This window comes from Ochotona princeps, chromosome X (assembly GCF_030435755.1).
Source record: "Ochotona princeps isolate mOchPri1 chromosome X, mOchPri1.hap1, whole genome shotgun sequence".
NCBI lineage: Eukaryota > Metazoa > Chordata > Mammalia > Lagomorpha > Ochotonidae > Ochotona > Ochotona princeps.
Window position 1 is genome coordinate 71,806,362 of NC_080865.1, and position 16,463 is coordinate 71,822,824.

The 16,463-nt window shown below is 47.9% G+C and overlaps 2 protein-coding genes across 6 annotated transcripts in view; one reads left to right on the plus strand and one right to left on the minus strand.

Moving 5' to 3' along the window:
- Positions 1-2,522, plus strand: part of ATG4A (autophagy related 4A cysteine peptidase) — a 68,783-nt gene extending 66,261 nt beyond the window's left edge. For 4 of the 5 annotated variants that reach the window (XM_058659227.1, XM_004590179.3, XM_058659225.1 and 1 more), the window contains exons 12-13: positions 1,291-1,399; positions 1,982-2,522. In XM_058659227.1, coding sequence (XP_058515210.1) covers positions 1,291-1,399; positions 1,982-2,052 — 180 coding nt within the window. In that variant the 3' untranslated portion in view covers positions 2,053-2,522. The remainder of the gene's footprint in view (positions 1-1,290; positions 1,400-1,981) is intronic. The other variant, XM_058659226.1, reaches the window with a different exon arrangement.
- A 2,634-nt stretch (positions 2,523-5,156) lies between these two features.
- The window catches only part of COL4A6 (collagen type IV alpha 6 chain), a 323,388-nt gene continuing 312,081 nt past the window's right edge, over positions 5,157-16,463 (minus strand). The window contains exons 38-45 of the mRNA XM_058658671.1: positions 13,792-13,908; positions 13,520-13,681; positions 13,249-13,347; positions 11,829-11,975; positions 10,681-10,797; positions 9,130-9,321; positions 8,109-8,395; positions 5,157-5,482 (exon numbers count right to left, since the gene is read on the minus strand). Of these exons, the coding sequence (XP_058514654.1) occupies positions 5,222-5,482; positions 8,109-8,395; positions 9,130-9,321; positions 10,681-10,797; positions 11,829-11,975; positions 13,249-13,347; positions 13,520-13,681; positions 13,792-13,908 (1,382 nt within the window). The 3' untranslated portion in view covers positions 5,157-5,221. The remainder of the gene's footprint in view (positions 5,483-8,108; positions 8,396-9,129; positions 9,322-10,680; positions 10,798-11,828; positions 11,976-13,248; positions 13,348-13,519; positions 13,682-13,791; positions 13,909-16,463) is intronic.

The window sequence follows — 16,463 nt, forward strand, 5'->3', positions numbered from 1 at the left end:
GCAAGAGAAAGAAAATAAGGCAACAAAGAAATTGTCAGATGTGGGAAATGGTATATAACCTTGGGAAAACAGGAAAAACACACTTTGTGTTGGGATACACTTAGTATGCTAAATGTGATGTTAGCAATGAAACTTCATTCCAGTAAGCCCAGGAATCATGAAATATTCAGGCAATGTTCTGCCACTTTGACCTTAAAAACACCAGTTTTATATTGCTTACTCCAAGCTCTCCGGACTACACCACTCTCTTGGTTAAAGAAACTGAAGTCTTTTTCTATTTGTCTAGTGTGTCCAGTAACCGTTTAACATAGCCCACCATAGTTTAGAGGGCTTGCCTGTCTCACTGATTAAAAATCCAGGGATGTTATCTGTTACTCGAAGGAAACACATTTTGCAAAAGTCCATGTAAAATGGTTAATGCTTTTTTGGGGCCTTATGTAAAAGGGAGTTATTCCTCTGGCTCACCAGCCTTTGTATTTGCCTCCATCACGTGCAACCTCTGATGCATCCTCAATGGATGCAAGACATGGCAAAATACTTACTTATGAAAAGAACAAGGGGTGGTGATAGGGAATGGATTAAAGTCTGCAGAAGGGGTGGCAGGAGACGCCAAGCTCTCCTGTGTGCATAACAAAAGGATTGGAGAGATGGGGACCCAGAGCCTCTGTTAAGTGTAAGGAAGTTTTGGGTTTTTCCCCCCCTTCAGAAGTGAACACATAATTAATACTAATGTTCCTAAGTTAACCTGAAACCCCATGTAACAATTCCCATAAGGCGAATTATTTTCTAAAGACAATACTTAACATGCCAGAATGTAGCAACACTGTATTAATATCACATTTCTGATCAGACTATGCCATTTAAATGGTCACATGTGCTATATGTTGTAGATTATAATCGATCCCATGCCAACAGGTATCAGTACTCGCTGGGGGGAGATTTAATTTGATTAGCTGACTTTTTTTTTGGAGTGAATACTTCAGGAAATCTCACCCCAAAATTGAGCTGGACTGGTGTAACTGGCATGGGACCTGAGCCTCATGGCTAATGATGGGCAATGAGTACTGTCCTCAATCAGGTACTCTCTCCGATGTCTTCCTTTCCTGGACAACAGTAGGTAGAAGTGAAAACTGACGGTTCAATCAGAGGCTGGGAGTATTTGCTAGACCTGTGTTCTGTCGACCAGCGCACCACTGTCTTAGGGGTGGGGGTCATAGATTGTGAGATTGTGAACTGGATGGAAATGAAGTGGCTTTGTGGTATGCCCAGCTGTTTCTGTGTCTCCCCCAGGAAATCCTAAAGGAGAATTTAAGGATGTTTGAATTAGTTCAGAAACATCCATCACACTGGCCTCCCTTTGTACCTCCAGCCAAACCAGAAGTGACAACCACTGGGGCAGGTAAGCTGTTGTTCCTGTATTGAACAGCTGTTGTCTGAGGTAGGAGAAATTGTAGCTCATACTTTTCTATGCTTGATCTTAGGCAAAAGGCTGAGAAGCAATGTAGCTTATATTTTCTGGGGGAAGTAGAGTTTCTGCTGAGCTGAATTGATCAAGGAATGGTGGTTTTAATTATTTTGATCTTCTTATGAGCTGATAATCACTGATTTGAAAGAACAATAACAGAGCAAAACGAGCCAAACTCAGAAGCTCTATGAAAAAATCAATATGACCAAAATTGTTTTCTCAAGGCCTTGGGCTGACTCACAGTTCGGAAGCCATGAATGATTCAAAAGGCATCTCCAAAGGCTTATAGAGTCTTGGCCCCATCATTGTGATTAGACCATGTAATGAGTCTGATTACTTTGACTCTTTATAGAGAATTTCTATACTTGGCAATGGTCCTAATTACGTCTCCTCCTGACAAGCTTTTCTTCAGCAGAGTGATTTAAAAATGTGTAGTCTTAACTGCAGAGTAATGTATTGATTCACCACTTTAACCCCAAGAGTCAAGCTTTCTTTCTCATTCTTGTATTCCGATAGAATTCATTGACTCTACTGAACAACTGGAGGAGTTTGACCTGGAGGAAGATTTTGAGATTCTGAGCGTGTAGAGTAGTGGAAACTCAACTTGGAGGTCTGTCTTCCATCTGGCACCATAGTAACATGAACTTATTACATAAAACTTTTCTTGTCAGCAAGTGCCTGATATGCCAACAGCATACAAACTCCATAGCAATCATGACTGAGCCAACTGCCAAGTCTCAGACAAAAGGCAAAACAAACAAATGACAACAAGCCTTCCCCAGAAAGAAAGAGCAGTCATGGCGCCCAGGAACAGGGAGGATGAGGAGGAGTCCGTTGCTTCCCAGCTGGTGTTCCATGGCTAGAGTGAGTGTGCAGCGGCAGCAATGAGGAGATGAACATCTGGGAGGTGGACAGCAGCTCTCAGCTTCCTTCCAGATGCCAGCTGGTTACTCTGTGCTTCTTCACCCTTTCAGGTGTAACCTCTTTGGAGCTAAATACTAAGAAGCAATCTGTTCTTCTGGTCAAATAATAAAGCAAGTAAATCAGGGATTGAAAAGTTCTCATTAAGTTATTTGACTGTAGTTTAATTATAATTTACATCAAAACAGTTATCAAGGAAACTACGTCATAACATGCCTTTCCTGATGTCTTAACTATATAGGGGAACCTTACTATTTGATGGGTCACTCTCCCCATCTTTCCTGATAATTGTGTCAGCCATCACCATGTCCTTAAATGGATCCAGGTCATTTAAATCAGGGGTCAGCACAATCTTTCTGTTAAAAGGAAAAAGAGTAAATATTTGGGGCTTTCCATGCCACATGGCCTCTGTCACAACTGTTCGGGTATGCATTAGAAGTACAAAAGCAGCTACAGATGTATGCATGCAAATGAGCATGGCTGGAATCCAGAAAGAGTTTGTTTACGAAAACAGGTGGAGAGCTAGATTTGCCCAGCAGGCTATAGTCTGCCAATCATGGACTTAAAACATTGATTTTTGTTTTTCAAGACATTGAAAGTAAGTTGTATTTTAATTATTCTCTGTTTTGGTTGGCAGCAGTGTTTAGAAAAAAAAATCATTCATGTGGTGACATTTAATTGGTGCCTGAAACACCATTCCAAATCATTTGGGGATCAACAGCATGTTAAATTTTAAAGCACGTATCCATCAAATATGCCTTGCTAACCACTCTCCTGGGAGAATTCAGCTCAAATCCCAGTGAGATCTTCCCAGTTTTCTGTTCCTTGCCCTCTTGTCTGCATTTTACCCTCATCCTTATCAAAGTCCTGTGAAAAGCCAACAGCTGAGGTTTGGAAGGTGGCACTAAGCTCAGTCATTTGTTTTCTCAGAGCCTGTGTTTTTCTTTGTGTCCAGCAAGTAATACCTTCTGGTGGTTCAGAATTCAAAAGATCAAAAATATTATTCAGTGAAAGGTCCTTCCCTCCAGTTCTTTTCCCTGAGAACTCCCAAGGTTATTCATTTCTTCTTTATTCTTCCAGAGGATCTATTTTATGCATCCATAAAATATTCATACACACACAAACACATGTGCATGAACAGCTTAGATTTAACAACTGTAACATTTCTCTACTTTTATCTGTAAGTGATCCTGATACTACAGAATGATCAAAGCGCCTAAACTCTATCATTGGGGCTGGGATGAACACAGCTGTGGGCTTATCTTGAATCAAGGCTTTTTTTCACCAATTCAAAACTCTTTCCAGCCGCATTAGCCACCTTCGGATCATCTTCTGAGTTTTTTTTTTCCCCTGCCTCAATATTTTGTTGTAGAGTTCTACTCTCAGTAATGCGGACTCATAAGGCTGGAGGAGGGGTATAAATTGTGGTGCATTGAATGGTAGAAAAGTCATTGAAGAATCTCAAGAGTGCATGTTCAGATTTCATTCATTTTATTTGCTATACAAAGCTGACACCATGCTTATTACTCCAGAGGTGAAAGTAACAGTAATTCAGATTACACTGATTATGCTTCATCTGTATTGGCACAGTTTACATAATACTTAAGGAAACACAATCACCTGGGAGGAATTGCCTCATGTCAACACACTTAAGAGGATTCTGGGAAACTGACAATGAAAGAAAAATGGCTAAAACAAATTCCGCCAAACAGAATACAAAACACTTTTTAGCCAACTTGGCCTCACGTTAGGTGTGCTAACTGCTAAGGAGAGGGGTGTGCTAGATTTTTTACAAGGTTTTTAAAAACACATTAAAATCATTTCATAGGCTACCTGCGAAAGAATGGTTGGATGGCCATTTTTCTGGAACGTCTCTAACAGCCTCAGAATGCAAAGGCACCAACACACTGTGCTTTCAGTTTGCCACACTGCACACATCTGGATGACATTTGGAGTAAACAATGACTTCTAAAAAACTGAGAGTTACTTTGTTGTTGTTGTTGTTGTTGCTGGTGTCAAAAGCAAAATCGATACCTCCTTACCCACACTCCCTTCTATCCTTGGCTCAGGAGAAAGGGCTCTGGTTCTCATTTTATTTTATTGGCTTGGCCACATTTGTTGCATCCTTTATTCTACTTTCAACCAGGCCAAGTTCTCTATCTCTGGCTGAGCAGAGAGCCAGCCAGGAGGAAGTCTAGGACCATATGACATTAGTGAACCCCTTTCTATTGCTAGCCTTTAGGGCTGCCAAATACGATGCCAAATCTTCCTCACTCTGAAGGAGGCAAAGCTTCTTTTCAAGCCTCAAACTAGCATCTTGTTCCACTCTTGGGTTTCTGAATAGTGAGGGCTTGTCCTATGCAGATTCGAGCCTTGCAAAAATGTTCAGCCAGAGAGTATATGTATGATTTTTTAGTCTGGGAACACTGGATTCTGGTTGAAGGCAAATCATGTGAGGTGACCTCTCTCCAGAAAGGAATGAGTCAGTCGTGATGGTGAAGAGCTTTCTGATCAAGACAGTGAGGAAAGCCAGCTGTCTAAGGGGCGGCCCAGCACATCTTTCTGAGGTAGCCATGGAAAGTCACACAAACATCCAAATTCAATGGTAGCACCAGGTGACTGAAATAGGACAAGAGAGCCACATAACGGACTTATCTATTGGACATGAGGGTTGGGCTAATGTGTGTCCAGTAGTCCAACCCAAATGAGACTCCTATGGACAACTGGACAGATTGGCAAAAGGACCTGGGCAGCCCTTCTTCAGGCTGGCCAGGTGTGTGAGGTGACTGTTGTGAGGGGGAGGGGCGCGCACAGGATGAAGTGGCTGGTGATTCCCTATAGACTTTTCATACACACCTGGCAGCGGCTGACTCGGGTGTGCAGTTGCCCTGCCTTCAGTGTCTCAGACACAGGCTCCTCTCTGAACTGCTGCCTCTCCTCCACTGTGCTCAGCCAAAAACTGTACTTGTTGGCAAAGTAGTGGCAAGTGCCTCGGACTCCACTGCATTCGATGAAGGGAGTGGCCCGAAAGTCCTCAAGGCAGGATCCAGGTGAGACCAGGGACTGTCCTCCGCCCTCGGCACCTGCGGCAGTGTGCTGAAACAGACAAGGTGGTTGCATGAGATGCTGTGTGGGAGGGCCCGGATGCCTGCCCCTAAGCATTGGTCCTGTGTTGTGATCCCCAGCTTCCAGCCAGCAGGCCAAAAGCTCTGTGGAGCAGGTAGGGCCTGCCCATCCTCCCTTCAGGGAATGCCCTCCACCCCGTCAAGCTCCCTGTTGCCCCCTGAATACATGACACGTAGCCAAGGATTACATCTCAACCAGCGTTTTCCCAGACTACTGCTGACTCCTTGAGTTACAAATATCTTAGCTTGCTCCACCTACAAGCGCATCTGAAAAGGGCTGAATTAAGGACAATGCAACAGGCTTTTGGAACATTCTCCAAGCCCTTCTTCTACTGTACTCTAAGGTGGCTAAGTGTGAACAGTATTTCACAAATTGGTTGAGCCAAGCCCTTTGGAGTTGGCATTGTGGCTTGGAGATTGGACTACAGCTTGCGTCACCAGCATCCCAGATGGGCATTGGTTCAAGCCCTGTCTGTTCCAGTTCCTATCTGGCTCCTTGCTAATGTGCCATGGGAAGCAGCACAAGATGGCCTGGGTGTCTGAGACGCTGCATCCATGCAGGAGACCCTAATGAAACTTCTGGCTTTGAGCTGGCCCAGTGCTGGCTGTTGCAGCCATCTTAAGAGTGAACAGTGGACAAAAGGTCTCTCTCTCTAACTCCAAATAAATAAATCTTTGTAAAAATAATAAAATAAACCATTCCTCTTCTCCAGCATAGCCAGCCACAGCCTCTGAAGTTACTCTTATGAAAATGACTTAAACTTTTTGGTGTCACATCCTTTAGAAAGACATCAAAAATGTTCATGGGTGGGGCGGGGGAGGAACTATTAAAAGATAAGTTTATTTTGGTGCAAATTTGGAAATCTGTACAGCTTTTCCTCAATACGCATTTTCCATCAACTTTGAAGATACCTTGAATGCATATGCATTTCAAACGCTTTTGCACCTGAACAAATTCCTCTATTTCTTTCCTTTTCCCACTATCCTTTTGAAGTCCCCTGGTACAGTGTTTGTTACCTGTGGAGTAAAAATGGGCCTGGTTGTATTTGGCCCCGAGGTCATGTGGAGACTGCTCCCTTAGCACTCACTCTGACTGCCCCTCATGAGGAGTCACTGTCTAGAGTCACTATATGCCAGACAGTGGTTCTGTCTCCTCATTCCCCACTCCTCTCCTGTTTGCTTAGCTGGGGTCTCTTGTTGACCATAGGAGTTGGGGATGAAGCCCAATATGCACCTGGAGTAGCAAACAGACTGGGGTCAGATGCTTAACTTGGGCCCTGAGGGATCCCTTACTGTGTGGAAATTTGGGAGAAGAAGAGTAGGCAAGTGAATTCTCACATGACCTTTCCCAGTTTTTGTCATTGGGGCCCTCATGCAGAAAGCTCTGTATCAGCACACTGCCTTTCCTTGCTTCGCTAAAGCAGCAGCAGCCACTGTGTATTTTGACTCCAATTTGCTTGGCATTTTCCTCAAGAGTGATGATGTGGAAGGCCCATGCCCCGGCACGCAGCATGTGTGAGATTTCTGGGCCTCCTGTGAATTGCTTTCTCTCCTTGGATCTTGTGTTCTAGTAGGTGTGCCTTACTGTTTCAAGAGGCCTCACTAGGGAGTCCAAATGCTCAACCTTACACATTTGCCAGCAAAGATCGTCTCATGTGTTTGAAGTCTCTACGTAAATTGAGAGTAAAGAGATTCTGAATAAGGGTGAAGAGCTCACCCATGAGCCAAGCACCTGAGATACAGTACTGGCCCAGTGGTTGCACTCATAGATTTCTCCTTTCTGATCTGACTAGTGGACACAACAGCATAACAAGGGAGGTGGCCTTATACTTCGGGACAAACTGTCCAGCTTACCAAGACAGCGGAACAAGGCAGCACCTTACCCCAGGTAGGTCTGCCTGTGATCTGTGGGAGACTGTGCCTACGTTGATTCTTGCCAGACTCGCTCCCACCAGCTTACCCCTGGCAATTCAGTGGAGGTGATCTGGTTTTCCCTGGGAGGGGATCTGTGCCCTCCACCCAATCTATGGTTGGCTGAAGCATCCCCAGGTGGGCACAGAGTGTCATGGGGTAGACTTCAGTGCTTCCTTGGCCTTACAGGACTCATGGTATGGCTGGCCACTGCCTTGCCACCAAAACAGTGAGATAGTGACCAGTGCCCTCAGTGACCTATAAATCTGGCATGCCTTTATCTGAGCCTTGCAGAGGAAGATGGAAGTGGCCACAAGGAATGAGGAGCAGGGATAGAAGACAAGAGAGAAAGGCCATGCCTGGCCTTACCAGCAAGACTGTGTTCTGGTCCTGCACATGCGTGCATGGGAACAGCTTTCTCTCCACCATGCCCCCAGGGTTTCCTCCTTCCTTTGGGTGTACTACAAGTACAGTAGGCACAAAGGGAGGAGAACCACAGCCTGGGGTTCACTGAGTACAAACTGCTGCCCAACCCTCACCCTCCTGACTACCTGTCATGTTAGCAGGCTGGCCTCCCTGAGCTTCAGCTATGTCAGACTAAGTGCTGGCTGTGAATCAGAAGCAACGGCCAGCCCTGAACTTCCTGCCATCTGGTAGTCCCTGTGGGGGTCACTGCAGGGTCTTACCATGAGAAAGGAATAGCCAATCCAGAGGCTGCGCCAGCCCAGGGGGCACTGCGGGATGGTGGTGTCCTGGCTGTGCACTGCGATGGCTTGTGAAGGCGCCTCACACACCGAGCAACGGCTGATGTACTGTGGAATCTGGGACTGGCCAACTGGCATCATGGGGATGGGAGCGGTGGTGGAGAGCCAGTAGGATTTATCGTTGCGCCTGGCATAGTGGCACACTTCATTGATGTTGCAGTAAATGAAGGGCATGGTGCTGAAGCGGGGCAGGCAGGAGCCAGCAAAGCCTGGAAGAAAGGTAGTGGACAGGGCCTGGTGAGGTCTGGGTGAAAGGCAGGGCCACGGGGATTGGCCTAGCCTCTGGAACACACACTGTCCTCCCTGGCTCTTCTGTGGCATGGAACACACAGTGAAGTCTGCTCAGCACATCTCACAAGGAAGCTTTCACAAAGTCCATGGAAAATGTGTCTTGGGGGGTGGGAATGAGTGGATTAAAAATGGCGCCAACAGAAACCTCAAATGCCATTTTCCATGAGCATTATGAAGGCCCCCTGTATGACATATGAACGAGATACTTCTGAACACCGAATCAGCACTCCCAGTGAATCTGCACTGGAAAAGCAGCAGTTCCAAGGCTGAGGGGGTGTTGAGCTTAGTGCACCTGCAGAGAAGGGAATGTCCTGCCCACTGCTGATTGTTGACATTTAATGGAGGCTTCAAGGCCAGATGTTAATCTCAAAGCGTTTTTCAATTTTGTGGCTCATGTAACTCCTTACACCACCCTGTGCCACTGTCACCGGCTTGCCTTGTTCCATGGAAGAGGAAGTGGAAGCTTGGAGAGGTTGGATAACTTGCCCAAGGGGCACCACTAGCAAGGGGCAGAGTCAGGATTTGAAGGCAGATCTGCTTGACTCCAGAACTGGGACCCCCAAGAGCTTGGGCGAGACAGTGCAGGTTGCTGTGGATCCTTGGTGGAGATGGGAGGCGGGAGAGATAAGGCTGGCTGTCAGTGGATACCTACCCAGATCCTGGTTGTGGGCTTTCTCCTGCCCCTCCACGAACAGTAAGCTGTAACCCACCCACAGCTGGCTCATCCCGACAGGGCATGGGGGCACTTGTTCTGACTGGCTGTGTTTCACCAACGTGTAGCCCACTGTCACACTCTGGCCTGGCACTCCAGGTCTCCCGAGGGGGCCTTGCTTCCCTGGAGCTCCTGAGGGTGAGAAAAGGTAAGAGGTGAGCTCAGTGTGACTCGTGCTGCCCTCAGCTGCTTGCACTGGGCCATGCAGCATGCAAGGCCTGGTCTATACATGCCCTACCTCCCCTGATACTCCCAACACCCTGACACACTGCAGTTGTCATCCAGTCTCTAGGGGAACACACTTAGGCACAAAGCTTCCACTGGCAGAGCTGTTGGTGGAGCCAGAATTCCAACTCCAGTGTTTCTGTTCACAGAGTCTCCATCTATCCAAATCTGCTGTCCCATTGCCCCACTGCCATCCCCGAGCCACCTGGCTGGCCTTGTGTTCTCTTTGAGTGGGACAGAGGGCTCCAGAGTGATGCTTCTCTTAGCCAGTCCTGTGGGCCCTCACAGCTGCTCAAAGGCCTAATGTCCATTGCGTGCTAAGTTCCTATTTGCGTGTGTTGTACTCATCAGCTGTGTAACACCATCCCTTTTTTGGAAGAGTTCATTGACTAAAGTGCTTGTGCAAGATGAGTGCTGCTAAATAGTTCTCAGATGACTTCCTCTGGCAGTAGGTAGATCATTTAAAATATTTATAATGTGGAAAGTTGAGTGAATAAAACTTTTAATTCAGAAGAACGAAACAAACTAAAGGTAAAATTAAAGGATGGACATTCGACATAGTGCTTAAGGTTCTGTTTGTGACGATTGTGTCCCCGTATTGGAGTGTGTGGGTTTGAGTCCTGGTTCCTCTCCTGATTTCAGCTTCCTGACACCCCAGGAGGCAGTAAGCAGTGGGTCCCTGCCTGGGTTCCTGGCTTGTGGCTTAGGTGGCACCCCAGCACCTGGCTGCATGGGCATCTGCAAGTTGCCAACTAGTGGGGTAGTAGATCTGTCTCTCAATGGCTCTGCGCTATTCAAAATACAATTCTAAACAGTTTTTTTTTTCAAAAGCAGAATTAGCATTATCAGGACGTTCTGTTCTTCCTTGCATGGGGCACACATGGCTAACTGCATGATTGCCCCACCATCAGCACAAGTGATTCACCTTCTCTCGTATACGCTGCAGTAGAGAGGCAGCGATAGGGGGCCCCTGTGCCTTATCTTAATTATTATTATCCCTCAAACTCCACACCCATCCATGTCAGCATCACCTGGTGGAAGGAGGAGGTGCTGGGTGGGAAAGACAAGGGCCCTTCTCTGTCCTTCTGGAACATGGCAGGATGGTCCTTTCTGAGGCTCAGCATGCAGTGAGGGAGTGAGTGAACAAGAGTCCAGCTCGTGGGCCTTACAGTGCTTTGCCAAGTCTCACATTTGAGTTTCTACCATATCCCTGAGCCTCAAACCCTCACTGAAGCCCACTGCCTCCGAGATGTTTCTTCACCAGACCTTCAAATCCTGCGGGGCCTTGCGGTCCAGGGAGGCCAGGATCACCGAGAGCCCCGGGTGGGCCGGGAAGCCCATTGGAGCCATCCTTGCCAGGGATGCCGGGCAAACCTTTAGAGCCTGCAGAAGACAAAGCCCATGGTAATGGTAGTACAGGGTCCTGAGGTGTCTCCCCTCCCTCCCTCCTCCCCCGCTCCCCCCCCCTCTGTCCCCCCCACCTTTAGGGGAGGAGTGGGGAAGAAGTGCATTGTTATGTCCAAACTTCGCCAGGAGAGGGTGCCCTGGCTATGGGCTTGCAGCAGGGTCCAAGGTAGTCTGGGCTAGTTCTTAGATGACAGTTGCTTCTCTGCCCTGTGCCAGCATTCTCCACTGAGCACTATTGAGTTCCTGCACGCCTACTGCCCCCTCCCTTCCTCTAGTCCTCCCAGCCATGCCAGGGGGTGAGCGGGGCAAGGACTAGTGTCCCATATCAAACATGAGGATGGGGGCTGGCCTTGTGCTACAGCAGGTTAAGCCTTCCCCTGTGACAACACAGATTCAAGTCCCAGCTGCTCCACTTCCCATCCAGGCTCCCTGCTCATGTGCCTGGGAAAACATCAAAGCATGTCCCAAGTGCTTAGGCCCTGAAGTTTTGAGTTCCTGACTTTGGCCTGGCCTAGCCTTAGCCATTGTAGCCATTTGAGGAGTGAACCAGCAGCTACAAAGCTCATTCTCTCTCTCTGTCTCTGTCTCTCTCTCTCTCTCTCTCTCTCTCACACACACACACACACACACACACTTTCAAATAAATAAAGCCTTTCAAAAATAAAACAAAATAAAGTCAAGATTACTGTGCCCCAGCCCAGCCCTGAGCTTCTTTCACTGCCTCGTTGTTCGCAATCTCCACCCCCACACCTCTTCAGTCTCAGTGACACTTCACAGAACTGGACAAGCTGTCTGCAGGCGTGGCCATGCTGTGCTCACACAGGCAGCTGTGGCCCTGCGCTTTGAGCCCTTCCCCTCCCCGGCAAGAAGCTTGGGAACTTCCTGAAGGAGCAGAGGAAATGCTAGAGCACACCACTCCCCCTGCCTTCGTGCACTCTAGAGCCAGGGCTCCAAGCTAGGTGTAGCCAAGGCCTTTTCAAACCCCCTCTCCCTGAGCCCCTGCTCACCTTGCAGGCCCACAGGGCCTTGGGTTCCAGGGTCACCGCTGAGGCCGGGGATGCCATCAATGCCTGGGAGCCCTAAGGGTCCCGGAGGAGCGTGGATGACTTCTGCAATGGGCGTCTGTCCAGGAGCACCTTGCGCGCCAGGGAAGCCTGCACGCGGGTGGGAGAAGTGGCCATGTTGGGTGGACGCAGAGCAGGAGGCAGCACATGGGGAGGCTGGAAGTGTTCCTTTTGGACTGGCCACCACCAGCTTTCTCATCTCTCTGTTTCCCCCACAAGCCTCACTGGATACTTGACCATGCTGACAGCTCTTCCTACCCTTGACATTTTGCCCATCCAGCGCCCTCCCCCTCCCTTCACTGCAGTGGCTTGTGAACTCCTTGAGGGTAGGGACTGGATCGTTTCTCTGGTCTCCTTGGAGCCCAGCATAGATGATTGGCAAGCAGATAATTCTGTCAGTAGGGTAACTGGCTGTGCAAGATGCAAGAAGTGCTATGAGGAAATAAATTAGTGTAGTGTCTTTGGTAGGGAGGAGATGATGGGTGCAGGAATCTGCTTTAATGAAAGAACTGTGGCCCTTCATATACCAGTGACATTTAAGCTGAGACCATTAAAATTTTAGAAGGAGCTAGCCATTTTGAGAGTAGAGGATAAGAGCATACCAGGAACCAGAATTAGCATGTGCAAAGGTACTGTGGCAGGGTGAAATATTTTTTTGTGGTAACTGAAAGAGGCTAGTATGGCAGTCAGGGGAGAAAGGTTGCCAATAAAGAATAAGAAAGAATTGTCCCTCAGGGGTTTGTGGCCAGTTATTCCTATGACTCTGAGAAGCGATTGTATGATTTGTAATATCTCTGGCTAATGGGTGGAACAATGATGGTGGGAGTGAGGAGAAGGAGAAATGGTGGTGGTTTGGTACGGGAGGTAGCCATGAGGGAGGGTAGAGGGTGAACAGATGCAAGGCACATTTTGGAGGCTACGGAAGGGCTTGTTGCAGGGCTTGGAGCAGTAAAGGATAGAGGAGAAGGGCCTTCATTTCTGGCTTGAGCATAGCACTTTGGCTGGGAGGCGTGGCACTCTGGGGGCAAACTCAGTGTCCAGGCATGCAGAAATAATGCAGAGCATGGAGGGCAGTGGCAGGATCCATGATGTCATAGCAGCTTCGGCCTTTGCTCATGGGAACTGAGTGAGGCACCATGTCCTCCCAGTGGAGAGGTGATGACTTTGGCAGTGGACTTGAGCCAGCTGCTGCCAGTGGGCTGCCCGCTGGGCTTTCCTGGCATACTGAGCAGCGAGCTTGCAGTCACTTGCCACCTGCTCTCCTCCCACCACCACCTCTACACACACACACACACACACACACACAGAGTGAGGTCTTACCTGCTGGAGCTCAGGAGCAGCCCAGCAGATGCTGTCGACTTACCTCTTGGCCCTGCCTTCCCCTTCATGCCGGGAAATCCTGGATCTCCAGGTGGCCCAACCTTGCCTGGAATTCCCATGAAGCCAGGCTCACCTCTCATGCCTGGCAAAGTCCAAAGGAGAACTGGTCAGGGCCTTTGGTGTGGTGGTGGTGGCAAAGATGGAAAGCAAGTGGGTGTAAAGCACAAAGGAGGAACGCTGTAGGCCAACCTCTTCACAGGGCCAGCTTGGAGCAGGAAGTGCAAAAGGCCTTGCAGCCAGCCCGGCAGCCATACCTCTCAGTCCTAGCTCTCCAGGGAGGCCAGAGAACCCTGGAATGCCTTGATCGCCCTTGGGCCCTTGAGGCCCAGGGATTCCAGGGAAACCAGGATTTCCAGAGTCGCCTTGGTCTGAGGATGGCCCAGGAGGTCCAGGGGGTCCCTGGGGACCCGGACGACCTAGGGATAAAGATAAGAACAGGGAAGGCGGAGGTGCAGGTGAGTAGCAAGTGGTTGCTGCCAAAGGCCTAGGGACTGCCGGGAAGCCAAAGCCCATTGCTCTGCTTTACCTCGTTCTCCATCTAGACCTGGTCGCCCGGGGTCGCCTGGCAATCCCACTATGAGTGAGGGTAAGGAGATGCCTGGGGCACCGGGAGCACCAGCAGGGCCTTGCATACCCGGAAAACCTGCAAAGAATACATAAAAGGGGGCTGGGTGGTCTCTGGGTGCTCAGGAAGGGGGCCAGGCAGTCTCAGAGAAGATGGAAGAGCCCACATCAAAAATGGAAGCAGTTAGGTGAGGAAGCAGACCAGGGAGTGCCAACAGAGTGCACCTCTCCCCCATTATTCTATGATCCCAGCAAGCAGGCAAACATGGCTGACAAGGACTTCCAGCTGCCCCCTTTCCAGCTACACTTGCATCCATAGACAGAGTTGTGGACTGTTCTGGCTACCCTGTCTCACTGGTAATGGAAATATTTGATGTTGCTCACACCCCAACCCCTCCCTTCTGCCCCCTGCCCCCGCAACAAACATCAGAAAGTAAAGAAGGTGTGCCTGAGACCTGGGAGCTACGCCTCCCCAGTGCCTTTGAACCCAGGCACCTTGTCAAGCAGCAGTTCACAGGTTAGCCAACCAGGGCTGAGGCTACACAGAGGTTAGAGTCAGAGGCAGGCCTCGGGCCCTGGCCAGCTCAAATGGCCACCAGCTTGACACAAAAGGAGGCAGCAAAACTGCTGTGCCTGCTGCTCTTCAGCCTTCAGCACTGTCACCTGCGGCATTTAGATGGACTGGGGAACAACCTGCCAGGGGAATTTCATGACCTTGACTCCATGATTGCTTAATTGCCTATAGAATACACATCTCTGTGTGAACTCCCCTCTTCCCCTTTTGGCAGAACTGAATAGTCATTATTAGATAATATACAGAACCCTTGTTGACTCCATTTTTTATTGTTTTTTTAAAAAATGTATTTACTTGAAAGAGTTACAGAGACAGAGAAGAAGAAACAGAGAGAGAGAAAGAGAGAGAGAGAGAGAGAGAGAGAGAGAGAGAGAGAAAGAGAGAGAGAAATCTTCCGTTCACTGATTCACTCCCCAGATGGCAGAGCATGGGTGGGGCTGGGCCAGAGAGAAGCCAAGAGCCAAGAGCTTCTTCCCCAAGCACTTGGACCATTCTCTGCTGATTCTGTCAGCTTAAATCAGGGAGCTGGGTTGGAAACGGAGCAGCTGGGACATGAACCAGCACCTATATGAAATGTTGGGCATCACAGGCAGTAGCTTAAGTCATTGTGCCACAGCATGAGTTCCTGTTGGCATAAGATATTAATACTCAACATGTTTTCTGTTTGTAAGACGATTTCTGTTATATTATGTTCAAAATCAGGGCCCGGCGGCGTGGTCTAGTGGCTAAAGTCCTCGCCTTGAAAGCCCCGGGATCCCATATGGGCGCCGGTTCTAATCCCGGCAGCTCCACTTCCCATCCAGCTCCCTGCTTGTGGCCTGGGAAAGCAGGAGAGGACGGCCCAATGCTTTGGGACCCTGCACCCGCGTGGGAGACCTGGAAGAGGTTCCTGGTCCCGGCATCGGTTTGGCGCGTACCGGCCCGTTGCGGCTCACTTGGGGAGTGAAACATCGGATGGAAGATCTTCCTCTCTGTCTCTCCTCCTCTCTGTATATCCGGCTTTTCAGTAATAATAAAATCTTTAAAAAAAAAAAATCAAAATGTACATTGGATGACATAAGATTTATTTAGTGCCCATTTATCAAATACATAGATGGTAATCTTAAATATATCAAAAGGTGGCTTCTGCAGATGTTCAAGTTCATATTAAACATGTAGCATGGAGTGAATGTATTTATTTCTTTAGCGTCGTAAAAATACTGAAGTCAGATGAAATCGAATCCAACAGGTTGATAAGCTCTTCTGGTGGTTGAAAGTGTAATGTGTGATATGAAAATCCAAAAATATTAGTGGCATGTTTCCCCTCTTACATTCATCTAAAGAGATAGTAAATCCATGAAAATGTATAAAGGAGTGGGAAGCTCAGCTACTGTAGGTGTTTCCAATAGTTTGTTAATGCATGGATTCCTGAGAAAATGTAAGGCAGGAAAAAACAGATGTTGAGAAAAATTCTCACACTTCTTTTAGTTCTGCTGAAGAGAAAATGAAGTAAATATGACCCAAAGCTCACTGCATCGGAGCGAGCTGTGTGGTCTACCCTAGGCACAGTAGGTCAGTTGTGTCTTGATGGACCTTGGGAGGATTTTTCTTGTTCATAAGGACAAATATCTGAAAAGAAAGACAATTTGGACTATTTTTCCCTGAAAATACAGTGTTTTTTGCATATATATATGTATATATACACACATATCTACATATCTATAAATATAACCTGAAATTATGGAAAAATAATAAAGAAGGCACAACATAGCCACATTTATAGAGTTAGTGTGGAAAGCACATGGATGCTCAATGTTTCCAAGACCCTTTTATGAGTTGTCTTCTTCTTTTACCTTTCTGGATTTTATATCCCCCTAATGTATTATCAAATCAGAAGTAAAGGTCCTACCGATCTCAGGTAGACCTGAACGCTCATGGACTTCTTTGATCCAAAGATGGACTTACAATGAAACTGTTTACTATATCTTGACAATAGGATTCTGGACTCTCTGCCAGTGTCCATGCCCACAATGATGGACATATGACTGTGTATGAAGAACTATATTTTAGTAAAATGATAT